Source organism: Artibeus jamaicensis, unplaced genomic scaffold, assembly GCF_021234435.1.
Source record: "Artibeus jamaicensis isolate MK-2021 breed Jamaican fruit bat unplaced genomic scaffold, CSHL_Jam_final scaffold_1964, whole genome shotgun sequence".
In the NCBI taxonomy this organism is placed as follows: Eukaryota; Metazoa; Chordata; class Mammalia; order Chiroptera; family Phyllostomidae; genus Artibeus; species Artibeus jamaicensis.
Window position 1 is genome coordinate 44474121 of NW_026522030.1, and position 13214 is coordinate 44487334.

At 35.0% G+C, this 13214-nt stretch overlaps 1 protein-coding gene across 1 annotated transcript in view; it reads left to right on the top strand.

Moving 5' to 3' along the window:
* UHRF2 (ubiquitin like with PHD and ring finger domains 2) overlaps positions 1-13214 on the top strand; it is a 98481-nt gene that overhangs the window by 53487 nt on the left and 31780 nt on the right. The window contains exon 5 of the mRNA XM_037156748.2: positions 11854-11963. Within this exon, the coding sequence (XP_037012643.1) occupies positions 11854-11963 (110 nt within the window). The remainder of the gene's footprint in view (positions 1-11853; positions 11964-13214) is intronic.

The window sequence follows — 13214 nt, forward strand, 5'->3', positions numbered from 1 at the left end:
TATTGTATTCTCTATGGCTGTTTTTGTACTCAATAGCATTGTTGAATTGTTGTAACAAACTATCTGGCTTGTAAAACCTAAACTGTTACCCTTCATGGAGAAAGTTTACTGACTTCTAAGATAAAGAAAAATAATGTTTTGTGAGGTACTGAAAACAGCTTATATTTTAGGAAACAGTTGCAGGACTTTATACCAACACAAGTTTGATTTTATTGCCAGAATAAGGATGTTAAATCAATTACAGACTTCCAGGCCACTTGAAATTCTGATGTGGATATAAAATATGAAGAAAAGGAGAAAGCATCTATATAAATTTGTTATATAGGGAGCCTTATAAGATACTTGAGTTCAGGAAGTACAAAAAAAAACATTTGTATCTAGCAGGAGGGGATAGATAATAGTATGTCATGTTCAGCTAAAAGAAGCTCACCATTAAAAAATATATATTTTCTGGAGTGATTCTGAAGTACAGTAGAACACCCTGGCTTTAGTGACTAGACTAAGGTTGAATGGAAATTATAGTCAAATATTGGCTCACTAGAGAGAAAAATTATGTGATAGCTATCCCAACAGTAAAACATACTGTCCTATAAAGTTTTGTGTTTTTTGTCATTTAACTTTCTACTAGACATGTTAGGAACACAAAGCCAATAAGGAGACAGTGTGGCTTGTGAATTAGTTTTTTTTCGTGGTTAAAAATCTCTATCCCCTCACTGGACATAGTAGGTAAATAATTAGAGGGAAGGTATAGAGATCTTCTGCTATTAATAGACAGTTTGGGACTGTTACAAACATTATACTATATACTGCCATGACATTACACTGTGTCCTAGTGCTTATGTGCCTTAGTTTTTGTAGTGCACATCTTGTGTATAAGTAGAATTGCTGGGTTGTAAAAACCTGCGCATCTTCAACTTTAACAGATAGGACCGAATATTTAAGTGGTTATACTGGGTTATATACTTGCATAGCAGTGTAAGAATTCCCACTGACCTGCATTCTCATTAACACTTTGTCAGACTTAAGTTTTTACTAATCATCTGGGCTGTATAATAAAATAGTATATCATTGTGGCTCTAGTTTTCATGTCCCTGGCTACTAATGAGATAGAGAACCTTATGTTTATCGGCAATTTGGTTATCTTGTGAGGACCCTGTTCCAAACATTTGCATTTTGTTCTTGTTTAATTGGGTAATCTGTTGTAACTGATTTTTAGGAGTTCTAATTGTGGAAACTTGACCATTTGAGTTATATGTGGAGAAAGTATCTTCTCCTTCTGTGGCTTATCTTTTCTGCATATGTTTGAATCGTGTTATTAATTTTAAATAGTCAAGTTTGTCAAAATCTTTTTCTTATGCTTATACTTTCCATGAGAAATCTTCTCACCTAAGAAACTTTGCAGGGTTGGGGAGCTAGGGATTGGGGGATTGTGGCAGACTTCCGCCAGCAGAGTCTGCCCGTTGTGGCTGATGATGAGAATAAATGTACAGGCAACAACAGTCCTGTGGAGAAAAAGGGAACGTCAGGGCTAGTCTCTCAAGGGGAGAGTGTCTGTGGAAGCCTCAGCCACTCTCAAGGGAAGAGCACCTCAACCCTTGCCTAGACAGGCTTTTATTGTTTTCCTCAGGTCTTACATCAGAGAACGATTTATTATCTATTACATACAATATTATTGTCTACATTTTAGGTACAATCAAGGAAATGAAAATAACATACAGAGGGGAATGGTAGCAAGCTGATTAGCTCTCTCCTTGAAAAAATTCACACAGGCTTTGGATATTACCTTGAAGATAGACAATACACATTTGTTGTTTTGGAACAAAACAGGGTAATGGAGTTTTAGCAAGAGCAAGCCATAACAGTCTGTATGCATTTTCTAGGCCTGATTCCCACGGGAAAACTTGGTTTGAACAGTTTTCTGCCTTTTCCCTCTCCCTCTCCCCACCTCCCTCCCCTGTTTCTAACTCCCCTTGTTGTTGTCCATGTGTCCTTTATAATTGTTCCTGCAAACCCTTCACCCCTTTCCCCTATAATCCCCTCCCCTCTGGTCACTGTCAGCCTGTTCTCAATTTCAGTGTCTTTGGTTATATTTTGCTTGCTTGTTCATTTTGTTGACTAGATTCCTGTTAAAGGTGAGATCATATACTATTTGTGAAACTGCCTGGCTTATCCATGCTGTCATGAAGGGTAGGAGCTCCTTTCTTTTTGCTGCATAGAATTCTATTGTGTAAATGTACTATAATTTTTTGATCCACTCATTTACTGATGGGCACTTAGGTTGCTTCCATCACTTGGCTCTTGTAAATTGTGCTGCTGTGAATATTGAGGAAAACTGTTGGGAATTTGATAGGTATTACATCGAACCTAATCCCTAATGTGATTTCTGTTCATTTAGTTAAAACTTTAATTGTGTTTTTTCCCATGTTTTTGTTAGGTTGAATCATATGAAATATGCTTTTGTCAGTTCAGATATTTAAATGTTGGCAGTTAAATGGCTCATCCTGATATTCTCTTCAGAGATCTGATCTTATATGTTGTATTAACTTTATTTAACCTTAGGTACCATTTGTTGTTATTGTAAATTCTTTTTTATTTCATTTGTCTCTATGTAACTGATATACAGGTAACTTTTAATCTCGGATCCAGTAGCCTTACTAGATTTTTTTAGCTAGTTTTGATTTATATGTATACCGTTTGGGGATTTTTATAATTATAATATATTAATTTTGACATTTTTCTTTTACTTCTTTCTTTGATTGCTTCCTCTGTATTTATCAGCTGCTCTTTAGTATAGTGTTGAAAGGAGATATTGGTAGCGTGCACCTCCCCCTCATCTCCATGAAAAAGCTTTCTGAATTTCACCAGTAACTATATTTGATACAGGTATTTTGTGGATATGCTTTCCTGGGTTTGTTTGACAGTACTTTGGATTTTTACATTTGTGTTAAGGGTAAAAGTTGCATGTTAATTTTTCTCCCTAGTGGTCCTTTATAAGTAATGCTGGTTTTTATAAAGTAATTTGGTGGGATATTATTTTTCTATTTTATAGTAGAGTTTTGTGTCCTTTCCTTGAATGGTTGGTAGAACTTCTCGATAAGGTCCTCTGGGGCTTAGTTTTCTTTGTGAGAAGGCTTATGATTGGTAGTTCCATTTCTGTAATGACCATAGGCCTATTCAGATTTTCTGTCTCTTCTTGAAATAGGATTTAATTTTTTAGAAACTTTTTTATTTTATCTACATTTTAGTTGTCTTTTTTTTGGTAGTCTCATCTTTTAACATATATGGTCTTTGTTGTGATGGTCCCTTTTTAATTCTTAAATTTAGCATATGACTTTTTAATCTCACCAGAGGTTTATTACTTTTATTAAAGTTTTACAAAGAACTTTCAACTTTGATCCTCTCTATTGTATTGCAGGTGCAAAGGAAGAAGCAAGTAGGGAATATGATTTTTAATATGCCTTGGAGATTTGATCAGGGAACTTGGAGTTAAAGTTCATGTTTCTTTCTATTTGTAGTTTGTGGGTACCAAAAAGTAGATAATGCTTAAACTATCTAATTCTAATTATCATATTCTATTTTACCTTTTCTTTTTTTTCTAACTTTAAAAACTCAAAACAAGTTTACAGTTTAAATTTATTTTTTAAAATACTTTATTCACTTAATATTATAATGTATGTTGTATTTAATATCACATGAAGTTATACTGGTTTATATATTCATAAGTAGAATTTGAATCTTATAGCAGGAAAATAATTTTTTTTAATTTTATTTATTTATCTTTAGAGGGGAAGGAAAGGAGAGAGGGAGAGAAATACCAATGTATGGTTGCCTCTCGTGTGTCCCCTACTGGGAACTGGCCTGCATCCCAGGCATGTGCCCTGACTGGGAATCGAACTGCGATCCTTTAGTTTGTAGGCCCACGCTCAATCCACTGAGCTATGCCAGCCAGGGCGGAAAATAATTTATTTAACTTTACAGGGCACAAATTTGGTATCTGTATCACATTGTAAATCAAAGCTCACTGTATTTGAACAGTTTTTGGCCTTCCTGTGTTGCTTAATCATATAAATATGCCCCTGCTTTAGGGCTGTTCCCTCTGCCTGGTTGTCCCTACACAAATTCATTTGGCTTGCTCTGTCTCTTGCACCAGTTCTTTGTTCAAATATCACTTGAAAAGTGATTTTTCTGATCACACTATGTAAAATCATATATACATACCAGGTGTCAGTTACTTAAATTTTCCCTTACTCTGACTTATTTTCTTTATAGTATTGATTATCGTGACATTTATTTGTCATGCCCTGTTTTGTATTGGTTTGCTGTTGTTGCTACAAAAAATTACACAAACCTAGTGACTTAAGCAGTAACACTTTATAGTTCTGTAGGTCAGAGGTCTTATGGGTTATTTGGGCTAAAATCAAAGAGTCAGCAGGGATGCGTTCCTTTTGGAGACTCTTAACAAGAATTCCTTTCCTTATCCATATTTTAAAGGCCTCCTAATTTCTTGTGGCATACTTCCTCCATTTTCAAAGCCAACAATGTTGTGTATCTCTTGAGTATCTCTTCTTTCCTCTTCTACTTTTAAGGTCCCTGTGATTATATTGAGCCTACCTGGACAATCCATATCAAGGTTATTAACTTAATCATACCTGCAAGGTATGATTTTATTACATTTTGTCATTTAAGGTAACTTGGGCTTAAGACATACATCTTTGAAGCTTATTCTGCCTTTCTTACCACTGAAATAGTTAATGCCTTGATTTTTGTTTACTACTGTGTGTCAGGCCTTTTTCTAGACACTAGTTTCAATTGGTATTCAGTAACTATAATAAATAGAATCTGAGATTAATATTTTTTCATATGTTAGCATTTCTGAAAATAGGATGTATCTTAAAATTTATATTGGACTAACTGAAGTTGGGATATTTCAGAAATTTGAATATTCTTCTGCTAGTCATCTTGGAGTGCCACATACTTGAAGTTGAGTTCTCTGAGCTTTTATATTCACAGGTAGTGTGAATTCATACCTGTAAACCTACATGAATTATACCTTATGGTACAATTCATATGGGGATAGTTTTTCTCCTTATACTCAGTGTTAATAGAGAAACAAGCATATTTATTTTCTGTCTCTTACAGTAAGGTAATTTATTTCCCATTTGTCTTTAACTGTGAGAGAAGCTGTTTGGCTTTCGAGCTTTATTTGAGGGTCCTTCATCTCAGGCTTATTGCTTTTGGGGGATTTTATAAAATAATGTATCTCATAGTTGTTGTCTGTTTTGAGTCCCAAGTTTATTTGAGTGTTCTTCTTAGACTGCCCCATTGCAGGCCAGTTTCTGTCTTGGTAGTTCATAAAATAATGTGTTTCACAGTTGGCTTATTAGATTCAATGAAGTATGGTGTTTCTTAAAGGAATGAAATGATGACTTCTTTGCACATTTTAGTTGTGATCCATGACTTTATCAGTTTTATGTAGAGGAAATGGGTAAGGTAAGCCTTCAACTAAAATTATAGATAAATGAGTGAAGAAGTGAATTTAGTTTAGAGCTTTTTTAATGACATTTATTGAAGCATTTAAATATGTGTCTCTGGGTAGGTAAATATTCATCTCTGAGTAGGATGAAATCACTGGCAGTAGATCATTATTATCTAAAATTTTAGATTAGCCAGATCAAATATTTATCTGTTTGAAGGCAGCATACAGGCAAGGAGAAGTACTGGGGCTGTCACTCAAAACCTTAGAAGACAGTTGACTTTTGTAGTGGCTTTTTGCCCTGGGGATTCTACTAATTATGGGTGCAGTGCAAACCTAGTTTTGCATGGGGGCAGTGTAGAGACAAGTCAAAACTTTTAGCAGATAATTTAGATACCTTAGTTAAAAATTGGATGGCTAAGCCAAACAGGTAGATTTATAAGTCTTACCAAGACTTTAAACTAGCTGTGCTTCAGCATAGTTGCTCATTAAAACTTTAAACCACCACAGTACATATCTCTTTGGCAGAAGGAAAGTTGGAACTTCTTCATGGTAAGATAACATCTGAAGCCTCAGATGTTTTATATACACTGTCTACCATGGAGCGAAAAATACCGTGCTACCAAAAGACAGCATATATAATACAAAACCAGAGGGGAGAAAAAGGCAAGTATAGAAATAGATTTATAGATGATTGTGATAAATCTGTTATCAGATAGGGACTTTAAAGTAATTGTGGTTAAAATGTTCAAGAAAATAAATGGAAAGATAAATTTCAACTGAGAATTAGAATCTATAAAATAATCCTATAGAAATTCTAGAACTGAAATATGTAGCATTTAAGACTAAGATCTCATTATATTGGCTTAAAGTAGATAAGATATAGCAGAAGATAGGATTAGTGAACTAAAAGGTCAGTGAAAAATACTCAATCTGAAACATGGGAAAAAATAATGGAAAACAACAGAGAATAGACTTAGACATATGGGACTTGGTAAAAAATGTATGTATTACATTTATTTATAGATCCCCAAAAGGAGAGTAGGGTGAAAACAACAGTTACACCTTGTTACTCAACTTCAGAACTCATCAAACCTGGTACTTATCACGTTTTGGTGAGAAAAATGTTTCAGTGCTTGGCGCTTGCTTGCCACCCCTCAGAATGAATTAACAACAAGCACTGAGGGACCAATGTATTTGAAAACAGCTAGAATTTTTCAAAATTGAAAAGGATAACTCACCTTAGAAATACATTTCTAATGAAAATATCCTACAAAAAATGAAGCCAAAATAAAGACATTATCAAACCAAACCTGAGAGAATTCAGTACTGACAGACCTGCATGAAAAGAAATACTTAAAGTGACTTCTTTAAGAAGGAGATATATTATCTAGAAACATGAAAATACAGAAAGGCATTAAGAACAAAGGAAGGGTAACTGTAAGTGAAGTACAAATAGACTATTCAAGACAATAATAGTGAAGTTTAAAGTATGTAGAAGAAAATGCATGACAACCATGCAAAAGATAGAGTTGGTAAATGAAACTGAGATTCTGGCATGATCAGTGAAATAGTGAAAAGTAAAACTTATTGGGTTGACCAAAAAGTTTGTTTTTTTCTGTAAAATGTCTCTAGCACAGCCTAGTTTTCTTTAACTTCATTCAAAACAATTTTGTTAGACTGCATTGTGATAGATATCAGTGTTCATTTTTTTAAATAATTGGTGATTTTTGTTACCATTTTAATATTGAAGATGGAAGAAAATAGGCAACTTTTTGGCATATGATTTATTTCAAGAAAGATAAAAATACACAACTGAAATGTAAAACAAGATTCATGTAGTTTAGGTGCTGTGACTGATCAAGAGTTTCAAAAGTGGTTTGCGAAGTTTCATGCTAGAGATTTCTCTCTGGACAATGCTCCACCATCAAGTAGACCAGTTGAAATTGACGGCAATCAAATCAAGACATTAACTGAGATCAATCAACATTATATTACACGGAAGATAGCCAATATATTCAAAATATCCAGGTCAATAGTTATTAGTGAAAATGAAAAATGTCTTTATTTTACCAGAAAAAAAACCCCATAACAGACTTTTTGGCCAACCCAATAGTTTGATTTGTCAGTTTTGCATGCTGCAATCTTAAAGAACCACTAAAAATTACTAAACTGTTAGCAAATAAATAGAGTAGAAAGTTAATAATGAATATTAGAAATATCCAGCCCTGGCTGGTGTAGCTCAGTGGACTGAGTGCGGGCTGTGAACCAAAGGGTTGCGGTTGGATTCCCAGTCAGGGCATATGCCTGGGTTGCGGGCCCAGTCCCCAGTGGGGGCCATGTGAGAGGCAACCACACATTGATGTTTTCTCCCTCTCTTTCTCCTTCCCCTCTGTCTAAAAATATAAAAAAAGAAAGAAAAAAAGAAATATCCAAAAGAAGGCAATTAAAAAGAGTAAAAGAAATGAAAAGGTAAATGAAATCAAACATGTAATGGTAAAAAGAAACTCAGATATATAAGCCAATGTATTAACTGTATGTGAACTAAATATTACAATGAAAAAAATTAGACTAGATTAAAACGAAAACAAAACCCATGTAGTGCTTGCTAAAAAGACTTTATGAAGTCTTAGAAGTTGAAAGTAGAAGAAGGAATGAACTCTAGGAAGATGACAGCAGCAAGATTTTTTAATATCCCTAGTTGTCCTTAGAAAAACATAGAGCAACTAAAATATCCAAAAAATCATGGACAGCAGTTTTGGATGATGTGGCATTTCACACAAACACCTAAATAGCTGGTGGGATAAACAGCTGAAAGCTACAAGACCTGTGTGGTGTCAGTGGCTGTATAAGAGGAAGAAGAAGCTAACTACTGGATATATGATGGACTCAAGAACTCTAAAATAGTAAATTAACTAGGCAAGCAGTTTCAAGAATAGTTTGGTGGCCTTTCAAAATGATCCTCAATAATTCCTGCTTCCTGATACTCACACCTTGCATAGTTCCCTCTCACATTTTACTAGGGTTGCTTTGTGTGACCAAAAGAATATGGCAGAAGTGATTGCATATAACTTCTGTGATTGGGTTTTAAAAACACTGAAGCTTCCATTTTGGGCTCTCAGATCACTTCCTCTGGGGGAAGCCAGCTGCTGTGTTGTGAGAATTCAGACAGCCTGTCGGTCTTTCCCTAGTTGAGCCTTTAGATGAGACTGCAACCCTGGTCAACAGCTTGACTGAAACCTCATGAAAGATCTTGAACCAGACCTACCCAGCTAAGCAAGCTGCTTCCAAATTCCTGATCCACAGAACTGTAAGGTAATTTTTGTTTTATGCTGCTAGTTTTAGGGTGATTGTTATGCAATAGTAGGTAAAATTAATACGGCAGATGAAGCTAGAAGGGGTAGGCACCCCAGTTTGGGTAAGTACAAACAGTTTGCAATGAGGTCTAGAGGGATTAGAGCTCTATGAACTCTCAAAACTAGCTGTAGCTCCATTCCAGGACAAAGTTCCATATTGAGAAGAAACTACTGTGGATTCAATTCAAATTGAACAGGACAGAGACAGTAAAGACAAAGGAAAAAAAGATCCAGTTATAAATAAGGGAGGGGAATAGAGCCAGGAGATTTCAGAAAGTAAATTTCACAATGTCTTTTTAAAAATAATTTTTGAGGAATAATTTACAGCATATTAGGTGAATATGAACAAGTATATGTACCCATGCCACCACTGTAATCCAGATATAGAACATTTTGATCATGCCAGAAAGTTCCTGTGGGCTCCATCAAAGTCACCACTATCACCTTCAGCCTTGGCCCCAGACAGCTACTGATCTGATTTATAACCTATTAGATTTTAATTGCCATGGTGTTGAATGCGTCTCCAAAAAGCAGCAATGAAAATAGTTCTGTGGAACTCTAGCTGTGAATTAGCAAAGCTAAGTGAAACTATACCCTCTAAAGTTTCAAGAAAAGAAGAGAAAAAAAGCATTGATGTCAAATACCATAACAAAATTAGAAGGAAGAAAAAAAATAAGGAACTAGGATAACACCCTTACAAAGAAAGTATTCCAGAAAGACGTACATCAGTCAAGAAAAATGTGGGCTAAGGATTTTAAGTGTAGCCAAACTGGCTGTCAGTATTAAGGCTGGAAAACAATTAATCGTAAGAACTAGAGGAGGCATCATTTTTCCTGAACCTTCCAGAGGACTAGCTTCAGACCTTTCAGATGACTAAAGAGAATTTGACAGAGTGGTTGTAAACATTAAAATATTGCTACATTTAAAACTAGAGCTAAAGGAGATATAGAAAGGAGAAAATATAGTATGTATGTAATAATTATATGATCTGACACTGTAAATATAACTAAGACATGGAAATGTACAGAGAAATTTTTTAGAAGACTTTATTTCTTTTTAGAGGGGAAGGGAGGGGAAAAAAAGAGGGAAATATTGATGTGTGAGAAAAACACCAGTTGGCTGCCTTGTTCACTACCCAGCCAGCGATTAAAGCCAGTGACCTTTTGCTTTGTGGGATGATGCCCAACCAACTGAGCCATGCTGGTCAGGGCTGTACAGAGAAATTTTAAAGCATTCTCAGAAATCATAATGACAACTGGTAAGAGAATGTCTTGTGTGTACTTTCGGATAAAGCAAAGAAGTATTTGTAGCATTCTAATTTAGGCATCACTGGTGTGTCTTCTCATTGGAGAAAACAGACAAACAGATAATTATTTTTTAAAAAGTAAATTCACCCTTTAGTTCTGAATTTGAACAGAAAGTTTGTATTAACTCATGAGGTATTTTATACATGTGTTAATGTGTACATTTCACTTCTATAGCTCTGTCCCCTGTAAAAGCCTAGAGACACTGATCAGTCCAGTTTCAGTAAGCTTCTCTAGTACCTAAATTCTGGTCTTGAAATACCATGTCTACCTAAAAGAAACCGGGCTTCCTTGGAGACAAGAATTCAGGCTGGAGGCAGAAAATGTTCAAGGTGAACTTGGAGCATCTTGTGTTATAGGTAACAAGGAAGCCCACAAAGACTGAGAAGTTTTGTCAGAAAAATTTGGCGGTCAACTGGCCAGAGATAAGAGAGTTTAAACATTGATAAGGAAAATAACTACAGTGGATTAAAACACTTAAAATATGTGCTTTCCTAGTAATACAGAAACTCATTGGTCATCTATATAGGATGTTAGGGGAATTATTCCTTTGAAAAACTGCAGATAATTTTACCCAAAAATGAACCTGGAATCGAGTAAGCATTTAAAGCCAGGTCCGGACCTTTTAAAAATTTTTTTATTTAAAGGTCTAAATAATGAATAGTTTATCATTGGTGGCCAGATGGTCTCTGTAAAAACTACTGAACTCTGCCATTGTAGCAGGAAACCAGCCATAGAGAATACATAAATGAGGTAGGTATGGCTGCTTCAGTAAAACTTTACTTAACAAAAACAGGCAGCAGACCAAGTTTTTTGACCTTTGCTCCAGATCCAACTACCAGTTTACTGAAAATACAAACAACAATAAAAACTAAACTATACTTTGGGGATGCAAATGTCAAAATCAAGACTGAGAAACTCTAGGACAAATGATAGTGGTTCTTCAACAAATTGCAAGGAAGGAAGAGATTGTGTGGGAATTTATAGATTAGAATCTTGGAAACAGGCAAAAATTGTACATTTTTCTATGCGGTTTTCTGCACTTGTGTATGTTTAACATTAACAGTTAGAAAAGGTGAAAGGATGGAAAATGTCATTAAACAACTGCTAATAAAAAGTACACTTTGATACTGAACGTATTAGTAAATACACATTTTATAAGATTTAAGAATCTTAAATTCATGTATATCCAGTGACATAGCTTCGAAAATATAAGCAAAACTTGACAGATTACAAGGAGAAATGTACATATCCACAGTCACAGCAGGAAACTTTGAAGAAGCTTATACAAACAGGTATAAATTGTATCTATGAAAAATATAGCTTAGTGTTTGAAAGATTTCTTTTTAATGATGTCATCTTTTTACCTAGAAACTCACTGTATTTATTGGAAATATATTTTGATCTTTCATTTTAATTGAGTGTATCATTTTATCTAGTCTTTAAATTAAACTTGCAAAATAGCTGTCTCACCAGATAGTAGTCTAAGTGCTGTTTCTAATTTTTTTCCTAACATAACACTAAAGTTACTCTTAACTTTGATTATTAGGTACTTACTGTTGGACTTTTTTCTACTGGAAACAATAACTCAAAATAATTGGAATAACTATAATACCAATTTGTAAATAGACAAAATTTAATGAGTTTTCACAGTGACTTTATTATTTGCATATTGTTTGGTTTGCTGGCAGAAGTTAACCTTTCTTCCTTTTTTAAACAGGGGTTCCGAAGGAAAAATAAATGATTGCCAGATAAAATTTGTAAATGAAATCTTCAAGATCGAGCAACCTGGAGCCCATCCTCTTTCACTGGCAGATGGAAAGTTTTTAAGTATGGATGTTTTTATGGGCTTAGACTATATATATTGTACATGATTGCCATTTTAATTGGCCAGGGAATAACTTTTGAGAGAGTATAAGATTTAACCCGTACAATTTTACTTTCAAGACACCATTTTTTTCCCTCATTGATCAACTGTCTCATGATAGCCCATTTAAAGGTCAGAAATTGCTTTAGTTTGGGCACCCTGTCTTTATACGTGTGTCCTTGAAGAGCTTTGAGTTCCTGCAGGAGCTCTACATTGTCATTCTTGTAGTTATTGGTGATGTTGTTCACATCATGTCCCTTTTGTTTAACTAAATATGAAGGTGACATCTGATTGTCACCTTAAGGATCTTTTAGAATGCATAATACAGAGGAGTTTCATAATATCCATTGTAGCAGCCTACCCCTGTCAAAACATTCTCAAAATGATGATCCACCTGTTCATTTGTCTGGTATTTAGTGCAATATAACATATCCTACACCAGCTTTTTACTACGTGAGCATTAGCCATGTCCTTGGTACCATGTGACTCTTTCCAACACCAGGTTGTGTCCTGGGAATATCTTTATCTCTCTGAGGTTTGGTTTGCCTCTATGCAAAGTAGGTGTTAGTAAGCAAAACTTGTATTATTTTGGTAGGATCAATTGAATCAGCCATTGCAAGTGCTTACCTATTACCTGGTCTTGCAATATATACTGCTGGACCTGCTGTGAGTTTTCATCTAAATAAATTTTCAGTCACCCATGAAAAGCTATTTGCCTTCTTCCTCACTTGCTTATGGACCTTGTGATTTTGAAAAAGAGGTAGAATGCAATTTTTCAAGGATTTTGAGATGGTTTCCATCTCGTCAAGACACCATTTTTGGACTAAGTTCCATTTTGGTCTGATGGTTTTTCTCATGATAAAATTTGTTTTCAAAGAAATATTTTCTCATAGTAGCATTTTGTTGCCATTTTCTTGCTGTTTTCTCTACTATAGGTTCTGTCCAACTACAAATCCCATTTCAGTGATTTTATGGCCATCCAAGATTAATTTTTTAAATATTTATTTATATTTAGAGAGAAGGTAAGTGAAGGAGAAAGAAAGGGAAGGAAAAACATCAATGTGTGGTTGCTTCCCAAACTTTTCCCCTGGGAACCTGGCCTGCAACCCGGGCATGTGCCCTGACTGGGAATCAAACCAGCAACCCCTTGGTTCACAGGTCCACGCTCAGTACACTGAGCTACACCAGCCAGGGCGAAAACAAAAATTTTTAAC